Raw genomic sequence first — 22,451 nt, 5'->3', positions numbered from 1 at the left:
AAGCCACGTAATGAAGATGGAAATCAAAACTGGCAGGGCAGTGATGGAGAAGAAAAGAGACTTTGCCCAATAAATGGAGAGGGAGAGAGGTTGTAATTTGAACCCCTGGAAAGGAGGCAGAGAAGGATGTTAGGACTCCTTGGGTTTACAGGGTAATCCCCGACCTCTCTAACAAACCCCCGTGTTGTCGGTAGGTTACTATGCTCTTTCCAAATTAAAACAAAAGTATATGCTTTTTTTAAGAGAAAAGTTTTATATAATTTTATGTATTTATTTATTTCCCAGGATAGAATATGGGTCAAGTTGCTACAAAGCTTTCCCCCCTTCAATATTGCCCTCACAGCATCCTTGTAAGGTAGGACAGAGCATGTCTATAGTCAGTCCACAAATTGGTGAGGTTCAAAATAAGAACCCATACGGTCCAAAAGGTATTTCCTAACTTTTTAAAAAAGGAAAACATTTCCTGGGATAGAATATTAAAGGGCCCACAGGGAGCCTTATTCTATTAACACATATCATGTGAAGCAGAACTGTCTCCTCTGACTTGCTGAAGAATATCTTTCCCAAAATCTGCTGCCTGAAACCCTGGGGGCCTTTTGCATACCTTACCACAGTGCTAATGGTGCCTTCCTAAATGAAACAATTCCCACAAATGTACTGGGATGTAGTACTAGGCTGCATAAGTCAAACTACAGGTCTTCCTATCCCAGTGCTTCTACTTTTCCCATCACTGATCCTTGAAATCTTTTTATTAATTAATGATGAGAGCATTTATCCCATATGTGGAAAAACGTCCTCATTTGTGGCTCCCGCCGCCATATTTCAAGGTTTGAGGTTTGCAAACCGACACACAGTCTTTTAAAATACTTTTTCTGACAACTGGAGCTAAATGGAAAGGGGGATAGGGAAGGAGTTCCTTGCTACCAGACCACTGCCCATTCCAAGAATCACCCTGCCTAACACCCAGCAGTCAAAGATTTACAAATGCGAATGGCTCTCCCAGCTAGAGACAATAAACTGGCCAGATTACACCTTAGCTAGAATTGGATGTGTTGAAGGTGAGGGGCTGCAGAGGGGGTGGGAAGGCACAGTTCAGAGGCAGCAGGAAGGCTGTGCAAGATGGCAGGGCTTCCCGCAGCTGCTGTGGGGCCTTGGAAGGGCCCAAAGCCTCACTGCTAGAGCCCTTTGTATTTCTTCTCACAACGGGCTCTATTGCTAGTCTTGTATAACAGCCGGTACTACATGGAGCAGACAAAGGGCAGGCAGCTCAGACTAAGTTTTTAAGGTAATAATCATAATGTTCGATTTATATTCTTACAGATACTGCAAAAACTTACAGTCTCTCTACATGAGACATCTGATACATGAGGAACACGTGTTGGGAAATGCAATGGTAGCCGGGAAGGATAGATTAAAAAGACAGAGCCAGGGCCAGGGCAAAGGCTTTGCTATACACTGGAAGGCAGCTCCAGTTCATTTCCATTCCTTGCTGTCCTCAAGTTGTGATCTCATGCAGTATTAGACAGGAGAGGTGAAATTGACAGAGCATTCTGGGAGGCAAAGATGAAATTAACAAGCCCTCTGAGGAACAATCTCAGCAGATCTGTCTTTATAAACTATGCTTTCCGGCTAACATTGCATCTCCCTACACTTGATGAACACACGCCGAGGCATCTCATGTAGAGAAACTCTAAGATAAATAGCCTGCCTTAGATTAAGATGGGCTTGGGCATGTCGGAGAGAGGGTCAGAGGACTGCATGTTTATACTTTTTCTTTGCATTCCTTGCTCCATCTATTACTGCGCAGCGTGCGGACATTTTCTTTTAAATAAATTATTTTTGTATTATAAAAGCAGAGAGTCATTCTGCGTTTAGACTTACACACAGACTTGACATTTTATCCACTCTGTACTAACTAGCCCTCATCATATGCCTTATGAATGCAAAGTGATGCAAAGTGATGACCCAACACACCAACTTTTAACTGCAGCAGCTACATATTGTACATGATCACCCCCTTAGACGGGCAGCTCCAGTTAGCCAGCCAAAGCTTGAAAGTTATTGAGTGCCTGATGGTATATGTTTGGTGTATGGGCCTGCCATAGGCTACCCTCACTCCATAAAATTGACCATTTTCTTTTAAAGAGAGAAAGCAGCTTCTGTATCTTCTTCCCCCTGCCTCTCTCCTTTCTCACAAAAGAATTGCCAGAAGAACTAGTGCTGCTCAAACGGGAGGGGGATGAAAGGTTTTCCTGGGAACCAATATTCACAAAAGATGATACGGTGGAGAGGATTAGCCTTAGTGATCATTAATGGCAGGAGTTTCCTCCACCCCACCCCCCTCTATTGTGGAAAGGTCAAACAACACATCTGGGAAGATGCAAAATCTTCCTTACAAGTGCAGCTGTATTCAAGCTCACTTCCAGGGAAATGACTTAATTCCAGACTGGCCCAACTGAAAGCTCTTTGCAAGCAAACAAAATGTAAGAACTGCTACTTACCCATTGGCTAGGCTCACTGCATCAGAGTAAAGGGAGATTTCTGACAAGAGAAGAGGACAGAGAGTTAGAGAGTTGGCAAAAAAGTGCCAAAACAAAAATAAGTGAAAGTTCTCAGTGGGCTGTCCTCCGGCAAGATTTTTCTAGGAGTAACAAACTTTTTCAAATGACCTTAAAAGGATCTTCACCTAAACTGGAAAATTCTATCAGCCCCAGGCCTTTTTATTACCTAGCCAAGCATCTGTTCCAACTGTCCCTATTTACCTGGGGCAAGTTGATTTTATCTTCTGTTTACTTACACCTGCTGCTTCGTGTTAGTTTAGTGCAGAAGAGCATGTTGCAGTGTGTAAACTAATATAATATACAGCAGGCAGTGAACAGCCTTCTAGTGGAACATGTCTCTAGAGAAGGAGGTATGCCTCTGGCGGTGATGTTTGGCATGCGGACAGGGATATTATAAGAACACAAGAGTGATCGCAGTTTCATTTGTAAAATGCTGGCAGGCAGGAGTGCTCCAACTGACTTCTTCGGTGGAAATGAAAAACATGCCGCCATGGGTTAGCCATCTAGCAGGACAACAACATCTATGGTATCATTCAAGAGAAACAAACCATGTTTTTGATTGATTGATTAAATTTCTAGCCCACTCTCCTCGTGAGCAGGTTCAGGGCAGTTCACAACATCTCAATCACATAAATACAAGAATATAAATACATAAGTAGATAAAACAACACAATAAATACATCATAGAATCCAGTATAAATACAAAAAATTACAAAATATAAAATTTCTCCAAGATATGGCAGTCATTATACAATCTAGTAATAACCCACAGTCACTATGGGTAGACATAGGGAGATCTGCCAAGATCCAATCAGCAGGAGCAAAGAAATCAACAACCACAACAGGAAGGCCCACAAGAAAGTTCACCTGTGCCTCAACCATTACCATGGCCTGGCAGAACATCTCTGTTTTACAGACCCCGTGGAACTGTAACAAGTCCCTCAGGGCCCAAGTTTCTAAGGAGAGAGCATTCCACCATGTCAGTGCCAGAGCTGAAAAGGCTCTGTCTGGCCCTGGTTGAGGCCAGACAAACATCCTTGGGGCCGGGAATCACCACTGCTGAGTGCAGTGCCCACTGGGGAACATATGGTGAGAGCCGATCCCAGAGATATGTTGGTCCAGTCCACTGAGGGCTTTAAAGGTTAGAACCAGAACTTTGAACCTGATCTGGAATTCAACTGGGAGCCAATGCAGCTGGCATAGCACAGGTTGTGTGTGTGCCCTGACCAGGGTCCCCATAAGGATATGCACCGCTGCATTCTAGACCAATTGTAGTTTCCAGATCAATCTTAAGGGCAGCCCTGGGTAGAGCGAGTTACAGTAATTGAATCTGGAGGTGACCATTGCATGGATCACTGTTGCTAAGTCGCAGGCAGAGAGATAGGGGGCAAGTTGCCAGATGTGATGAAGACAGAAAAATGATCTGGCAACTGCTGTGATTTGGGCCTCCATTGAGAAGGAGGCATTAGATTGAGGACCTTATAAACTTATCAACATTTGAACATACTGCATACAGATGGCAGTTGCGTATGGACTTATTGTTAGATATTTAGAAACCTTTTATAGAAGCCTATGTATAGATTTGCTAATAGTGTTTTTGTAACCAGCATTGGGGGGTTATTGGTCTTTCTTTGTTTTGTTTTTTTCATCCTGCACTAATAAATAATTAATTTTTTTAAAGGTCATGCTTCTGAAGAAAATCTGAGTATGGCTGGCCCACTTACTACATGTACCTAGGCAACTGCCTAGGAAGCCAGTCTATGCCTGAGATAGAGGGGCACCAAGCCAGCCTTCCTGTGGCATCGTGGGATCATCCACAGACTGCAGCAACACCAAGCAATACTGCAGGTACACTGATTCACTCAGGTGGTGGGCCGCTGGGGCCCTCCCTCATCACCAGGTCCGGGAGAAGTGGTGGTGTGGTAAGCAGTAGCCCTGGGCAATGCCACATACATGCACACTGAAAGTAGGCAGGGCTTTCCAGAGAGGATGACCTGAGTGGGGGCAGTTTCCTTATGATGCAGGGGGAAGGGCAGGATGAAGTCATTCACTTAAGTCACCAAAAAATCCTTGGGCTGGCCCTGAATCCGAGCAGTTGGGAAATGCATATACCAAAATTAAGGTCAAAATCTGCATCCTGAGTGGCAACCAGAAACTAACTACCAGCTAGCAATGGAATTCATTGATCAAAGAGAACACACTGTCTTCTTTCTCTATTTTCCCGCTTGTCTGTGGATATCTCTTATGTACTAAGAAAGGTTCCAGAAATGTGTATGTTCACCATTAATGGCTCCCATCACACTAGAAATGTTCGTGAATATAAATCTCCCTTGGAACTCAAGCTCACTAGCCACAGGCATAATCTGGCAAATTCTGAAGTTTTTCAGGCCCTTAAAACACACACTCCACACACTGACAGCAGCATGCCCCAACTAGCCACATTTACAGAAGCATATGCTTCAGTTTCTTTCATATTTTAGAAGAGACAAGAATATTCAGAATGATTCCTCCAAAGCCAAGAGCCTTCCAAATTCTGTCCAGCTCAACCACTGCGTGGTAAAAACTTCTTCACCAGGGAGCTTACCCGAACAATCTCCCCACTCACCATCTGCATCTGGGTAGCTGTCGATGCCACTCATAGAAATAGACTTGGACATACAGACAGCATTTGAGGATGCCCGATACACTTGCAACCTCTTGGAATGTTCCTGGAAAAAAAAGACAAAACAGTTAATACCATGCAGCCATCAGTTCTGGCCAAACAACCTGTCATCTGGGGAGGCAAATGAGATGACTACTTGGGTATGATGCGGTGTGTCCCCCAGGTCAAGACTCTACTGGGCACTTGCCTGCAAAAATAGAGATAATATAAAACCAGGTTTCCAGTTCCTGAGTTATCCCAGATTTGCAGAAACATAGACCTTAGTCTGTCTGGCCCTCCATTTAAGGATGTTTTCATCTGCCTATTAGATATACAATGATAATAATAACAATAATATAGATAGGGTAGATGTACTGAAGCCGCAAGCAACAGATTCCACAAAACCAGCCAGTGGGCTGATGGCTGGGAGGACTTTTGAGCCGCAGAATAATCTGTTCATCATTATGACTTCATGAAGCCGAGACATAGCACTGAAAATAAGGTGAATAGAGCTAATACATCCTGGCTAAAACTGAACGCTGCATACAAAGTGAAAACACAGGGAATATGAACAAGAAATAAATACCAGGTGAAAAATAAGAGTATGTCCAGGAGACTAAATTGAACCAGGACTCAGTTCCTGAATCTGGATATTAATGCACTGGCACAGATACCTGCAGGTTAAAGGTGCAGCAAAATGATATATGTAAGATCTGTGATCAAATCTTTCAATGTATTTTTAAGGTTAAAAAGCAACAGTGGGGAAGGGCTTATCCCTTCCCCAATAAAAACCGGTTCCCATCCCAAGCTGATATTATCCAAGTAAGGGTGAGGGAGAACAATACAGGAGTCTATCTTTTTTCTCCTATAGGGCTAATAAAAGCTCGTGTGGTCTGTATGTGAAAATATTTGTGCTGGTTGAAACTGCCAGCAAGTCACAAGTGACTTATGGCATATGGCAACCCGGTAGGGTATTCAAGACAAGAGGCTGCCTCTGTGCAGCAGACCTTCTTGGCAGTATCCCATCCACATACTAATAAGTGCCGAATCTGATGAGATTGGGCTAACCCAGGCCATCCAGGCTATTTGTACTGGGGACGGGGAGTGCTGCGGCGAGAGGGGTAAACCCTCCCTCTGTCTACATCAGAGCCCCAATCAAAATCAGGACCTCCACTATCCTCACCTCTCTTCTGGGGCTACTTTTCAGCCTTAAAACAATGGATGTAGGAGATCCAATTATTAGCCTAGCTGTACTTTAAGTGAAGGGGAGAAAGGCTCGAAGCAAGTGCAACTGGCACTTCTCTCTACTGAAATATCAAGGGGGGTGGATGTTTTCCTCTACCTGAAGATACTCTGGCACCCGCCAACAAGAAAACACTACAGCTAATGAAAGACCTGAGCAGCCCAGTCACTGGCCCCCTAACAAGCAGCTGTGGGGTGTTCCCTCCCGCCTTTCCTGGCAAAAAGAACTCTGCTCCAAGTGCCAGTTGCCCTATGTCTGCAGAGATGACACGAAGATAATTCTGGCCTTTGTCACTGGCTAGAGGATAAAAGGCTCCTAGGTAGTAGCTAAACCATCACTATCCCAGCAAGAACCCCAAGCAAGCGGAAAATCAGCCTGGCCCCCCTCTGGTTCTAAATGCCAACAAGTGACCCACCAATGTTGTTCTGGCATCCTGAAACTGATCTCCCTCCTCTATCTCTCCCTTCCATTCCCCCTCGCATGTATTGTCCTTTACTTTGTAAGCCTATGTCTTATTTCTGTTAATGTGCCGCTCCTGCAACCAGTGCTGTGTATTGGATTTTGACTGCCAAGAAATGATCTGGGAGACAAAGCTTGTTTGAAAAAAAATGGAAGAAAACAATATGTAAATGAACAAATACCTGATCCACCTCCAGGTCATCATCCTCTTCATCCTGGGAGAGAAGAGACTCCATCTCATTATTGCTCCGGATGATGGGAATTCGGCGGGGGTCCTTTCTGCACTGAGCATGCCTGTCCATCTGCCCCGTAGAGGAGGAGTCGATCTCGTCGGAGGCTAATCCTTTCAAACTCATGCTGAAAAGGAAGCTAAGAGATCAGCCACTGAGAACTTTCCTCATTATTATTTCTTCATTGGACCCAAACTTGAATTCACACACATATAAACTCCCAATTATGGAAGTCTCTCCAAAGTCCAAGTCTGGACATCTTCCAGAAGCATTAGAATGGTGATGGTAATCATAACTTCTAAACAGGAGTCACAACAGGTTCTTCACTCATAGTACGATCCCAGCTTCAGAACTTGCCCAAATACAAATCAGCAAAACAAACACCAGTTTCACCCATCAAACACCAGTTCCCCTCAAAAGGTGGTCTATTTTTTAAAAAAGTGAACTTTGAAAGAGACTTACAGTATTGTTCTGGTGCATATTGAATCAGCGAATCATTTATTATGGTTGAAGACCAGTAGAATAAACATATATTTGTTCAGTGCTAACTGATGTAAGATTTCTATATTTTATGTTGAGAACAGGGAAAATAGTATAAAGCTCCTTTGCAAGCAAGGCTGGAAAACTATAGTTTGGTCCCACTACAGAAAACATGAGAATCACTGGTTTAGTCATTCAAATGGAACTGCTCTGAAAACACACAGATAAACAAACAGGTACAGAACAGGTTTCTACGGAGTTCACCAAAGGAAGGAAAATGGTGCATTTGGACAAAAAATAGTGAGGACACTTCCAGACCTTCTCCACTGCTCTGCAATGACTGTGACTGACTTAATCCACAAGCAGCGAAATCCTAAACAGAGTTACTCCCGTCTAAGCCCATTGACTAGGTTGGGCTGGCCTGGAAAACTCGGGGTTACGATGGCAAGGGATGGGCAACTGTCAATAAAGTTTTAGTTTTCCAAAAAAATTATATATTTTTCTGGGTTTTAGTTGGAATTGCTGATGGCTTTAATTCTCCTTTAGGAATGGATATCCATGGACTATTAAGAATATGGTTTCAATGCAGAAATAAATTAAGTCTGCATCACCAATAGATGCTTATTATGATACTACTACAAGAAATAAATCAATCATGTGAATTATGAATATATGGATGGACAAGCATGGAAAAATAAAAACATGACAAGAAATTCAAACTCAAGGGAAAAACATTCCATGATTTGATGTACCATCAAGCGCTGTCCAAGCTTAAAGAACAACTATCTAAAGTAGGTGTCGATTAAGAGAAAAACAATGTTCGAACAACTAATCAGTGGAGATCTAAAACATCTGTTATGAAAGTATATTAAATTCTATTGCAATATGAAACAGAATCAGAACAAGTAAAAAACTGTATGATAAAATGGATACAAAATTTTGAAGAAAATATTTCTCTGAGCCAATGGAAAATTTATTAACTAAAGAAATTAAATGTACAGACTATCAAATGTTAAGAGAGAATTGGTATAAAATGTTCTTATATGGTACGTTACTCCTAAAGAAACTGCAAAAACTAACAAGGACTATAGTGGAAAGTTTTGGAAATGTCAATGTATAGATGCAATATGTGGTGGACTTACAAGAAGGCAAGAAGATATTAGATAAAAATATATGAAGAGATGCAAAAGATCTTAAAGCTCCACTTTGTGCTGGACCCTAAAATACTACAGAAGTACACAGTGAACTTTTTAAATATATGGTGATGGCAGCAAGAGTAGTATATGCAATGAATCTTTTCCAGATGAGACTGAATGGATGAGCAGATTGTACATATATGCATCAACGGCTAAATTAACGTCTTATATACACAACAGACCAATTTCAGAATTTCAGGAAAAATGGAAAGTTATTTTTGATTATGTAGCTGAAATTTAAGAAAAACTAAAAAAAAAATTATTAGTAAAATAGACCAATTGTTAAATCAGTAATCTAAATTGTAGAATTTAAAATGCTGAATACAATGTTAAATGCTGAATATAAAATGTTAAATATAATGTATATTTTGTTGAAGGCTTTCACGGCCAGAGAACGATGGTTGTTGTAGATTTTCCGGGCGGTAGAGCCGTGGTCTTGGCATTGTAGTTCCTGACGTTTCGCCAGCAGCTGTGACTGGCATCTTCAGAGGTGTAGCACCAAAAGACAGATCTCTCAGTGTCATGTAATGTGAGAGACTGAGAGATCTCTGTCTTTCAGTGCTACACCTCTGAAGATGCCAGTCACAGCTGCTGGCGAAACGTCAGGAACTACAATGCCAAGACCACAGCGATACAGCCCGGAAAATCCACAACAACCACAGTGTATATTACTATAAATAAGTTATTACTTATAAATTACTATAAATAAGTTATTACTATAAATAAATACGCACCTGACCTGTTACCAAACATGTTCATTATTCGTGGCCCTTTAAAGATCCCTTTAAACTATCAGCCCCTGCCACCTGCCAGCTGATAGTTTAAAGGCCCCTTTCCTGCCACTTGCTGCTGCTGCCAGGTGCAAGAGGGGTGGATTCTCCCCATCCCCCTGGCACTGGGAGAGCCGCCACCGCCAGGCTGCTGCGGCCCAGTGTGAAGGGGGCAAGGAGATTCTCCCCGTCCCTCTGGCACAGGGAGAGCCGGCACCGCTCGGCTGCTGCAGCCCAGTGCGAAATGGGCAGGGAGATTCTCCATGGGATCCATGGGTCCCTCCCTTTCCTGTCATTTTCTTTTCGCATTGGAAAAAACTGGACTGTCTGCTGGAAGCTACTTTGAGGAGTTAACTTACAGTCAGAATGAAAGCCAGGAGTTCAGAGTTCAGTCCATGCTTATGTTGCCAGGGGAATTGACTGAAAGGCGCCAGACTGTCTGGCTTGACGAACGGCTGACGAACGCAACAAACGAGGCTTGCCATGACCACTGGTTTGTTTAGAATGGGGCCTCGCGAACAGCTTGGGCTGTTCGTGGCTTTTTTTTTTGTTCGTATTGCTGTTCGTGCCCATCTCTAGTTGTGAGCAGAGCTTGGGCTGCAGTACTGCAGCTTACCACTCTGTGCCATGGGGCTCCTTACCACCCACAGAGAAGACCAAAAAAAAAAAAAAAAGGCTAGGGATGCACGTACAGGAGAAGCCACAATTCCACTTGGTCCAAATTGCTTACTGTCTGAGTTGCAGCTTAGCAACACTATTCAAATACCTTGTTAACCCCTCCATCCCCATCTCCCATGTGCAAGGTTGGCAACTAGCCAAGAAAAAAAAAACATTCCAGCTACATGCATCTACTACTGCATGCATGAAGTTCTTCCATAGTCACCTATCTCAGGCCGAGCCAAAGGCAACAAAGGAAAGTCTTAAAGGTGCCACTTGATTTCTATTTTGCATTATTACAACAGACTTAACATAGCTACTCGTTTGAAAAGTTAACGGTTGTCCAGGTGTGGGGATGAATCCAACCAACTTTTCTGCTGATGGAAAAGAAAGATCCCCTTTGATCACCCCAAAAGGTTATGGTTGACAACGTCATGTGAGACTGGGGCTATGCTAAGCTGGGGAGTTGTGTCAAATTGATTGGAAAAGCTGGTTGGATCTACCCTTTTGGTTAGGTTCTGGGCAAGTTACCCACCTCCTTTTTAGGAATTAGCTGGTCTGAATTCTCAGCTTTTTAAAAAAGCCTCTAATCCTTGAATTTCCAGAGACAGGAGTTTAATGAGAAACAGCCCTGGTCCCACTTTCTGTTGTTCTAATCAATGAGGGAGTAGACTGACAGCTATAATTGACATGCTTGTTGCAGCTGTCCCTGATACCAAATTACGTATAAGCAAATCCTGGCATAAGCAAACAGTCCATTAAAAAGAAGCCCTTGGTTGGGCAGAAGAAAAGCTGAAGGAAAATGAGGAGAGAACATGGCAGCCAAGCAACATGGCAGTGTGGAACATGGTCAGTGTTCTCACACCAACCTTCTTTCGCCCCCAATGCTAGAACCCAAATGCAAGCTTAGCCCACCACACATGCCAACGAGAGTCACAAGAGTAAAGAGAAAACTTATTGCTGTTCCCTCCACTCCTTGACTCAGTGGATCTGCCTGGCTCCTCTCTCACCCAAGAACCAGAATATTTGGAACCAAAAGTTTGCAGCCCTACCTGTGCTATTATAGAACATAATTTCTCTATCTTGTGTTGAAACAACAGGGATCCTACTTCTCTATCGAAAGCACATACAAAATGGTAGGACTATCAGATTTAGTCAGTTCGATTGATCAAATGAAGACCTTAAGAAAATGCCCCCTCCCCAGTTCACCATGCAGTACACTCTCCCCTCTCACAAAAGAGAATGCCTCTTCTAATATGGCACCTGCTGTAATGTGCGTTAGCACCATTTAAAAAGAGACATTCCCAGGCCAGGATCCAGACATTTTTTTTAATCTGGGTCCAGTAGAAAATTGTAACATGCCCCCGCCCCCGTCTCTGATCCCACCTCATACATTTTCTTTCAAGATTCTCATGAAACTATTTTCCATTTTATTTCTAAAACATCGTGAACAGACCAGATCTAGATAATGGACTTACAGCCCAGGCCAGGGCCTTCCCATCCAGATCCATTCCTTCTGCTTCATGGGTGGTCCCTGGACACACACACCCCTTCTCTCTTACAAACTGGATATGCATTTACATGATTCCATCTCTCACACTTAAGAAGAAATGTGGCTTCTGAGATGCATATCACTGCAGAGCAGAAGGTGTCATGTACATCCTTTACTCATCCCCTTTTAATCTCATGCAGATTTAACAAAGCTGTTTTTTGCTTGGATAACAGTTTTAACAAAATAAAAAATGAGGCCTGGTTTCTAGGGGGGGGGGAACCTTTCATGGGCTTCCTGCCTTTGTATTCTGTGAACCTAAGTTATCCTAGCAGACAATGTGCTGCCCCCTGGAGTTTCAAACCCAGAGCTCCAACCACAGGACTTTTTTCTTGTTCCCTCCCATGGCACAAACCCAGCAACAAAATGGACAAGGCTTGCGGAACCAACTAAAGTTACTCACTTGTTAAAAACACGATGCCCGCCAACAGCCTGACAGATCCTGTCTGTGCCTATTGTGGCTCTGGCTTCTTGCAGCTTCCTAAGCCTAAAGAAACTTTAACCGGTACACTTCCTTCTCTGAGCTCCCCCACCCCATGCACCCCCATTCCATTGCATTTGCAGAAGTGGAGAGAGTGGTTTGGGTTTCTCTAAGTTTCCAAGCAACTCCTCTGCTGTGAAGAGGGGAGGAGGGAGCAAAACGCCAATGATTCTATTCTCTGTTTTTGAAACAGAGCTACAATCCCAAATGAACTTCAGTCTAAAAAAATGGTGCCTGTAATGCTCATCCCACATTGTCGTCGTCATCATCAATATAGCCAATTCTCAGTGTGGCCAGGGCTATTTTGGCCTCCTAATTCACCCCTATTCCCCTCCTTGCAGCCTTAGAGGGAGAATTCAAGGGGGCCAAGCCCAGCAGTAACCACTGAGTAACTTACTACCAGGTGGGTCTGTGGTGTTGGCTACCAGATGACATAATGCCGCATAATTCTCCTGGGCCCAGTGGCAGCCTCGGAACAACTTGTGTGACTTGGCCAGGTCTGGTAGGAGCCATCGCATACTCACCTGAGTAACTTACTACCACATAAGTTTTTCAAATTGCCCAGACTTTTCCCATGAAAAGGCTGGGAGGGACAGAGGAAGAGGGAAAGCTGAGACACAATGTGGTGTAGCAGCAGCTAGAGTATCAGACTAGGATCTGAGCACCAGGTTCAAATCCTCACTTTGCCATGGAATCCTGGGAGATAGGATTCCCAGGTGCCCGCGAGTGAGAGGCAAACTCCTAGCAGTTTGCCTTTTATGATGCTGACCACAGGCAGTAGGCAGGCGGTAGCAAGCCTCCGCACAATTGCCTACCCCCCAGTGGGCAACTCAGGCAAACTCGGAGGGTGTGCACTCCCAGTGGGTTGCAACGTCACTTCTGGAAGTGATGTCGTCACACCAGCTGCAGGAGTGCTCCAGTGCTTTGTGTGGGGCTGATTTTTGCCCCCAAAGGCCAATTCTCAAAGATTTGATCCCATGGAAAGCATGGAAGCAGTCCCGCAGCCAGCACGTTATCACTTCCAGAAGTGACATCATTGCACAGAGGCTGGGCGCACGCAAAGAAAAAAAACACTGGTATATACCAGGCACCCCCTGCTCCCACTTGTTGTCAGGAAGACCTGGCAACCCTATTGGGAGACCTTAACCCAATCATTGTCTCTTAGTCTAATCTACCTCATAGGGTTGTTGTGAGGATAAAATGGAGGAGAGGAAAATGATGTAAGCTGTTTTGGGTCCCCACTGGAGAGAAAGGTGGGGTATAAAGGAAGTAAATAAATAAAGCTGGAGACTTGGGGAGGGGGGGGGGGGAGAAAAGAAAGGTTGGTTGGTGAGTGGAAAGGAGAGAAGGAAGCAAAAGGAGGGAAGAGTCTACGGAGGCTATCAAGAGGAGAGAAAGAAGAAATAGTGTAGGGAAGGGGATACAGGGAAAATGACCCTTTCAAGTCCTTGTGGGCTCCCCGCTTCTTATTACGTATTCCTCACCTCTTTTCAACCTCTTTTCATGAAGCCTAATTCAATTAAGGAATTTTGTTCTCACAAGATGGTGGTGATGGATGCTAACTTAAATAGCCTTTACATAGGAATGGGCCTGTCAACTGCTGTTCACTCTGATGGCTAACTAGTGTGGTGTAGTGGTTAGGGCGTCACACTAGGAATTAGAAGACCCATGTTCCAATTCCATGGATGTTTTGCTGGGTGACCTTGGCCCAGTCACATACTCTCAGCCTAACCTTCCTCACAGGGTTATTGTGAGGATAAAATGAAGGTGAGGACAACAATGTATGCTGTTTTGGGTCCCTACCGGGGGAAAAGGCAGGGCATAAGCAAACAAATGGAATTTCCATTTTCAGAGCAGTTCAGAAAGCCAGTTGCTGAGGGATAAGCAGTAGGGGCAGTTACCTCAAAGCCCTGACAGAGGGATTCTCGGGGACATTTAGAAGATCACTGAGGGAAATGGGATGCTGGGCTAAATAGTTTTTCAGTCTGAGCCAGCAAGATTCTTCTTACATTCTTATCACCAAAATATGGAATATAGGGTAATAGCTCACATTGGGTGCTATGGGACAGGTTGGGGTTCAAGCTGCTGGGGTGGGTGGGGGGCCTCCCCTAAGTCCTTTTACCATGTAGCCAGGCGTCCAGCAAGTAGGGCGCTCTCCCTCCAAATACATCCTCAACCACATTGAGAAACATGCTGAGAAAACCTATTGCTACCAGCAGATGGCGGCCTATGACTCAAATCAAAACCAAAACTCAGGAGCCAGACAAGGGCCGTTTCCACACTACTTACCTTCATCCAAAATACTGCATAACATTGTGAAAAAAAACACGGAAGATAGCGTCTTCTCGCACGACTTTTGCGCGATGTTGCGCAAAACTCACACGAGAAGACACTATCTTCCGCGATTTTTTCGCAATATTCCGCGGCATTCCGAATGAAGGTAAGTAGTGTGGAAACAACCCTGAATTTGGTTCAGCCCTAGAATAACTTATATTAAATGCCAAATTTAATTTTGGAAACACAGGGAAATCTCTTAATGGGGGTATCCAGAATAAATGTGCTCTGGAACAGTGACCTCTCAACATCTACAATATCCAAATTTACTTTGCCACATCACAAGGTCAGGCTGAGAAAGCTTCCAACTTTTACATCACCTTGGAGTAGTTGACTTTCACATGCTAGGAGTGGAAAACAAGAGCCTCTAAACATGTGTAGAACACCAGTTCCTAGAGAACTAGAATCACAGTTCTTCAAATACAGAGGGAGAGACCAATACAGTAGCAAAGAAGGCATAGGAAATAGCCAAACTCTCTCACATCTCTATCTTCTCTCAGTCTTGCAAGTTTCAACCAGCTCCCCAAGTCTAATTCTAATTTCTTGTTAGTCTTGACAGTTGCCTATTCACCTAGAGTGAACAGCAGTTGCCCCAAGTGAGCACTACTCAACAACAGACCCAACCCTGAAAACACTGCTATGCTTAATAAAGTATTTAGCTTAAAATAAAACCCATCCTGAAGATCCATAGCAGAACTTAGATTACAGTTTGTGGCCTGTAGGAAAACACATGGGTCAGGGAACAATCCTGATAAATAAGACTGTGAGGTCTAGTTTGGCCCGCATTCTTGCTTGTCTTTTGGCCCCTGGCTCCTCCAGATTAGAAGCAAGTTAGTATCATGCTAACTCTCAATGATGAAATAATGGAATAAAGCCAAGTCCCTTAATCCTGGCAGGAAAAATTCTGACATAAAATATACTGCTGAAAAACTGACATAAATCATAAAACCAAAATTTATTTATTTTATTTATTTATTTTATTCAACTTATACCCTGCCCTTCCCGCAAGCGGGCTCAGGGCGGCTTCCAACAAATATACTGTTAAAATACAATTAAAACCTTATTAACGCATTAACACATTAAAATTCAGGCGCCATCAGACAGATCGGCTACTGCAAAATCATCATAAGCCCCGGCACCACCATGATGTAACTCAAGGACAGCTGCAAAAGGAGGGTGCAAAAGGAGGGTGCAAAATGAAGTCCTGTTTTACACTTTGACTGACATTTGGTCATTAAGGGGCAACAAGTCTTGGATATCAAAAAAAGAACTATGCAGCACATAATTCAGCACAGCAGGGCTGAAATTGAGGGTATTTCTGCAAGGGTTATCTGCCTCGGGCTTGATGCTTTGGGGAAGTAGTCCCCCCATCCTCCACTTCTTCACAGGATTGTGGTACATTTGTGCACCTCCCAGGGTTTCCCCAGCTTTTCTCCAATTTTTCTGAAACCTGATTTGCTCCAAAATTTTGGGGCAAATCTCAGTAAAGCCTAGGTTGCTTTGTCACAGCCTAGGATGCTTTTGTCACAGCACCACAGCACAAGGATCTTCACTGTATAACTGAAAGTTAGCTGTGAGTATGCAAAAAAAAAATTAACAATACGCTCATTTTAAAAGGCATCCTGTTAAAACAGAGCTTCTGCCTAAAATGTTGAAAAGTTGCTATTAGAGTTATGCATAATCTCCCTCCTTGACATTTTGTGGTTTGTTCCACCTCCTGTGGCAGCCATTTTGTGTCCAAATTTATCCTGTGACAGAATTCCAAAGGTGCTTGCAAGCTCAAAAACTTTGGGAGCATCTGGGTTACAGATCTTCAAAATGAAAGCTGGGAACTCAGAGAACCATGCGTATTTTAGTATAATGGTATATAGGTCTAGGTAAAAAAAGGTAAAGGTAGTCCCCTGTGCAAGCACTGAGTCATTACTGACCCATGGGGGGACGTCGCATCAGGACAGTTTCTTGGCAGACTTTTTACGGGGTGGTTTGCCATTGCCTTCCCCAGTCATCTACACTTTATCCCCAGGAAACTGGGTACTCATTTTCCCCATGTGGAAGACACCTGAATCACAAAATGGGAAAAGAAAAGCCATCCTCAGCGCAGAAGCAGGAGCAGTGGGTGGAAGGTACCACAGAAGATAAGCAGAGCAGAGAAAACGCAAATATACCCGTTAAAAATATGAATTTCATCAGGGTTCATTTCGAGGGTGAATGCACAGGAACGCAGTTCCGGCAGTTCCCCAAAGAGGTCACATGTCAGGTGGCCCCACCCACCTGACTCTCAGCCATTTTGGGCCTGTTTTGGCCTGAATAGGGGCCCAAAATGGCCTGGATCGGGCCTCTGACGGGTGGTGGATCACTCTCCTGCTCATCAGAGGCCCGATCCTGACCATTTTGGGCCCCTTTTCAGCCCCTTTTTGCCATTTTGGGCCCCTTTTCAGCCCCTTTTTGCCATTTTAGGCCCAATTTTGGCCCTGAATGGCCAGGAATGGGTCCAAAACCTCCAGAATAGGTGATGTCAGGGGGTGTGGCATATGTAAATCAGTTATACTGATGACACTCTTCCAGTGATGGCAAGAGACATGGCATATGCTAATGAGTTATGCTAATGAGTTCCTCAAGCTCTTTTTCTATGAAATGACCCCTGGATTTCATATATGAAGGTCCAAACTATGTACGGCATGTAATTATTTATGTCTTTCCTGATTTTTAATCAAAAGCTTTAAGAGAAATAACAGAGGAAAGAAGAGCTTAACCCTCTAGCCATTCTTCTGTTCAAAATCTCTCCTCTTTCCTTGTGTTTTCCCCTATAGGGGAAAAGGCACAAATATGAATCTCTTTTCTATCTAATCAATCGGTCTCTGGTTCTTGTTTCATAGCTTTGAAGAATCAGTGTCCCTATTTTTGCTTTTAGGTGATGCCAAACTTTTGTTAATATGAATTGTTCACTTTGTTTATTCTTCAGGGTCTGGCTCCTTTTCCAGAATCTCTAAAATTTAATTTTATGAATAGGTCAGTGAATGCACTTTACCTTTAGTGCATATACATTTAAATGCTTGTACATGAACACTACAGTACCATAGCCTGCTATTTCATGTGCTGCCAAGGCTAATTTGGAACTTTTGAGAACAGACTATAGGACAATTGTGTTTTTCTAGCATATCTTTAGCCTAAATTTTAGGCCCTAAAAAATCAAGCATCTTGGAATTTTTTTTAACAGTGCAAGTCAGGCTATTAAATTAAATAAAAAATTCAGGCACCTGTAGAGACTTGAACAATGTGTATTACGAACACATCCCTGCTTCCAGCTGTGAAATGTCGAAATTATTATCAGAACAGCAACAGGGCAAAGTGCAAAGCCGTTCCTTCTCTACATCCCAGCTGTTCCTTCACTTGAACTCACAGCCTCCCAAGGCTGTTCTGAGGTTTCTTAACATCTTTACGTTTTAGAAACATATTTGCAAAGTGACAACCAGAATATCAACATTTAATGTTTGCATGGAGTGAACGCGCCAGTATGTAACACGCTCAGTCCAGCCTATTTCACTTTTTTTTTTAGTTAGGTCAGCCCCTGAAATGGATACACGCCTTGGAACGGATTTCCATGAGAGCTGATCTCCAGCATCATGCACCACAGACGCAGCCTCTCCCCCTCCCGCCAACACAGACTGAACCACATTCAATTTAGTTTTCAAGAAGCAAAAGGACCACTGAACATGGGAACTAGCCAGTCTACCGATGAAGCCTCATCAGTTTGGAAAAGTGCCTGCTACCCAAACCTTTGTCCAGCAACCATAAATCAAGAAGGCTGCTGAAGAGCAATGATAAAAAGGAGGAACACACACAGTTCAGGATAAAAGGAAGGCAAAAAGGGCAGAGGAAATGAAAAATTGCACAGAAAACAGCAAGCCGTCCCACCTCCAGCAAAATTTACTTTATCTTACAGCGCTCAGGCAGGACTGGACTAGAGAGATTAGAACTATGCTCAGAGCCTCTGCAAATACGTGAGAACCTCAGGACAATCTTCGCTAGAGTTTCTTGCTTTGGAAGACCAGAGCATTCGCTTTACATGCAGAAGGTCCCAGTTTCAGTTCCCTAGCATCTCCAGTTAAAAGGATAAAGTAGTAGGTGATGCGAGAGACACCCACCTGAGACACTGGAGAGCTGCTGCCAGTCAGAATAGTCACTACTGACGTTGAATGGCCAACAGTCTGAATCAGTATGACAGCCTCATGCATACATGATTTATGGAAGCTTTGTGATAATTTGGTTAATCCTATGTATGTAATGATGAGCTACCACCAAGAAGGAATCAGATCAGACTGGAACTTCCAAGACCGAGGCCTCTTGTTCCAGCCTACAATGCTGCAAGATCCCCAGCATTGCCATATGACAGCCATGCTGATTCTGTGGGCCTGGGCAGATCGTGAGGGGGAGGGCAGAAGGGGCTGCATCGGTGCTTGGATTTTGTGGCCCTGCTTACATGCCCAGGGTGGTGCCGATTGCCACCTTGAGGTTGTTGGGGATTTGCAAGTGTTTCCATTTCAGTCATGAAAGAGTGCTACTTAATTAGTAAACTTACTTTGCATGTAACCATTAGGGCTTCCAGTAAAGATTCCTGCAGTAGAAAGGGGAGTCTCTAAGCGTAACAAAGTAGAATTCGCATTTTCTATTGGGCAACTTGTTTATTGGGGGGGGGGGGCAATTAAGTGATGCTATGTTCTGAAGTTTTATTGCTCTTTGTTCAGTTGCTGTTTCTCTCTCTTTCAATTACCTTTCTAGCAAAATGTAGTCTATTCACATTTATTATTTTCTTCCAAAGTAACCCTATTTTTTATCCTCTTAGTAAAGTATTTTTACAGAGCTGCACTGGAATCTGTGTCAATTCTCATTACTTCCAATGTGCAAATTTTGTATAATCTCTGCTAATTTCTTACAGAGGTCGGGTGGCAGTTTTCCACCGGCTAGTTTGAGTAGGGATCCTGGAGGTGTTTTGCCATCTTCTGGGCATGGAGCAGGGGGTCACCGGGGCAGTTGGGGGTGGGATTTGTAAATTTCCTGCATTGTGCAGGGGGTTGGACTAGATGACCCTAGAGGTACCTTCCGATTCTATGATCTTTTCACATGAAATATAGGCTACTTCCACACAGTTCTGAGTTGCTGCTGAAAATGCAGAGATATCTGCAGGAGCTATGAAGCATTCCACATATGTCAGTTTTCCCCACACTTTCCTTGCCTCAGCCCCCTGCGGCTGTCATTCCCTCACCACTACCAGAGGGTTTTGGAAAGGCTTTATTTTAAAAAATCAATTGGTAGATCACTATTGAGCAATAACATTGTAACCATCGGTTGCCACAGTCTACTAGCTCTTCTGAATTCTAATTTTCATTACAAAAAAAAAATTAAAGTCTGTACAACAAAAAAGAGTTAGAGAGACTAAAAAATGAAAGCTGGGAATTCGGAGGTGCTAAGGCAAGAAATATAAGTGCCAATATGGGTAGGACCACTAAAAAATGTGCATCTTCGGGTCTACGTGCTATTCAAAGGCACTTTCCTAAAGACTGTATCAAACCAGGTTTGGGAAAAATTAGGGCAAAGGAGGGGGGAATTTAGAACCCGATTTTTACAGGACAATGTTTTGTGGATTTTTGGAGGGGCTGGCTCCACTTCGGATGTCAAAGCAGAGGAAAACCTCAATTTGGAAGCTGAAGCTTTTCAGGGCACGGAGGTTAAAAAACCTCAATCCCATCAAATCTCTGTTAAGGGGACAGGGCATTTAATCTCCAGGTTGTTGACAACCCTACTAGTAATTTCCATTCATGTAATAGTTTCCTTCATGCGTGCACATTTTGTCTCTCTCTGCTTTGCCTCTCCTCCTTCACTGTCTGATGCCCTTCAAATACGACAGTTCCGACATCCTTACTTTCTTCTTTTGAAAAACTACAAAAAATTCTTATTGCCCTTCTCTTTTAAACTTTTTGCTCAGTTCTGACACATCTCTTCCTCTCCTTTGTCCTGATTTAAACTGAAAGCTTTCAAGAAAAGGGAATGTAATTTTTTTTATTACTATACAGTGCCAAGTGTCCCAATCACTGACCAGAGAAGGAGCTTTGTAGTCATGCCACATTCATCCCAGGAAGAGTATCAACAAAAGTATTTAAATTCTGTCAAAAACTCACCTCTTTCACGGACTAAAAGAGGGGCAGGCTTAGAAAAAAACCCATTTCCTATAATAAGAATAACTTCATAAATTTCCCCTCACCCACCCACACTGTTAAATGCACTTCACCGCCAACTACACATTGTATTCATGTGTTCTGCAATGGCTTGGCTTGCCCTTCGCTTATTTAAAATATCATACTTATTTTGGATGAAAACAGGGCTTTTTTTCTGGGAAAAGAGGTGGTGGAACTCAGTGGGTTGCCCTCAGAGAAAATGGTCACATGGCTGGTGGCCCCGCCCCCTGATCTCCAGACAGAGGGGAGTTGAGACTGCCCTGCGTGCCGCCGAGCGGCGTGGAGGGCAATCTCAACTCCCGTCTGTCTGGAGATCAGGGGCGGGGCCACCAGCCATGTGACCATTTTCAAGAGGTTCCAGAACTCCATTCCCCCGCGTTCCCCCTGAAAAAAAGCCCTGGATGAAAATATTCTAAAAAAATGTAATTGTCCTCTAATATATTAAAAATATGTTCAGATGTGAGTATGTGTGAAATAGCAGGCTATCCTTTAGTGTTCATGCACCCTCATTAAAACGAGATGTGCACTGAAGACAAGATGCCTCCATTCCCCTTAACTCTTCCTCTTAGCTGAACCCCCATGAATAACAAAATTAGCAACTCACCCTATCAAAATATTAAACAAGGTAGCTCCAAAAGGAAAAAAAAGGAACAAAATTAGGAAACGGATTTATTGTGTCACTCCATGACACAACACTAGCACAACGCACTGTTTAGCATCCCTAAATGGAAGCAAATCCTCCATTATAACAGGCAAGCAGATATTCACAAGCCTGCTATGTGTGTGACATATTTAGATTATTATGTTTATATATTTACCTCCGCTGATCAAAATCCGGATCATCAAGCACTTTCCCAGGCTCCCAGCTGTGCCTTCGGAAGGAGTCATGGGCATGTGCAGAATTCCTCAAGTTACCTGACCTGCGCATCTGCACATTCAGGAATTGGCAGTCATCCTCTTCTTCCACATCCACAGTCTCCCAGTCTTCAACTGCAGATGAGCATGATTCTATGGCTGACAAACAGCGGTGTTTCTGGACCAGAGGGGAGTGTGGAGTGCTATCATATGGACCCAGGAAGAGTTCGGAGGCTGAGCCGTTCATTCCTTGAGCAGGGTGTAGGGCCAAAAAGCAGAAACAGCTCTGTTGGAAATGAAATAGGAGTAAAATAGGGTTAAAAATATAAGATTCACCTTGTAAATAATTATACCCTATTCTACCTAGGGCATTTTCTGCATGGGCAATATATTCCTCTCTTCAGTTTGGAGTAGTGGTTAAGTGCAGCAGGACTCTAATCTGGAAAACCAGGTTTGATTCCCCACTCCTTTGCTTGAAGCCAGCTGAGTGACCTTGGGTCAGTCACAGCTCTCTCAGAGCTCTCTCAGCCCCACCCACTGCACAGGATGACTGTTGTGAGGATAATAATAGCACTCTTTGTAAACGACTCTGAGAGGCCATTAAATTGTCCTAAAGGGCAGTATTTTTATTATTTCGAGTGTTCGCTCTTCAAGGATCAGATTCGTCTTGCCACCTACCTCCCCACAGGCCGCTTTTAATCCCAGTGTGGGCGCCATCTTGTTTTGTTTGTATCACTGTGAAATAAAAAGGGTTATGTGGTG

General features: G+C 43.5%; 1 protein-coding gene across 1 annotated transcript in view; it reads right to left on the bottom strand.

The window, feature by feature from the left end:
* The window catches only part of ARHGEF2 (Rho/Rac guanine nucleotide exchange factor 2), a 163,202-nt gene extending 141,234 nt beyond the window's left edge, over nucleotides 1-21,968 (bottom strand). The window contains exons 1-4 of the mRNA XM_054991393.1: nucleotides 21,653-21,968; nucleotides 7,087-7,261; nucleotides 5,167-5,269; nucleotides 2,502-2,541 (exon numbers count right to left, since the gene is read on the bottom strand). Of these exons, the coding sequence (XP_054847368.1) occupies nucleotides 2,502-2,541; nucleotides 5,167-5,269; nucleotides 7,087-7,261; nucleotides 21,653-21,936 (602 nt within the window). The 5' untranslated portion in view covers nucleotides 21,937-21,968. The remainder of the gene's footprint in view (nucleotides 1-2,501; nucleotides 2,542-5,166; nucleotides 5,270-7,086; nucleotides 7,262-21,652) is intronic.
* Between the last annotated feature and the right edge of the window lie 483 nt (nucleotides 21,969-22,451).

This window comes from Eublepharis macularius, chromosome 1, assembly GCF_028583425.1.
Source record: "Eublepharis macularius isolate TG4126 chromosome 1, MPM_Emac_v1.0, whole genome shotgun sequence".
NCBI classification, from domain to species: Eukaryota; Metazoa; Chordata; class Lepidosauria; order Squamata; family Eublepharidae; genus Eublepharis; species Eublepharis macularius.
Note: the sequence above shows the minus strand (reverse complement) of the source record. Positions and strands in the feature narration are given on the sequence as shown.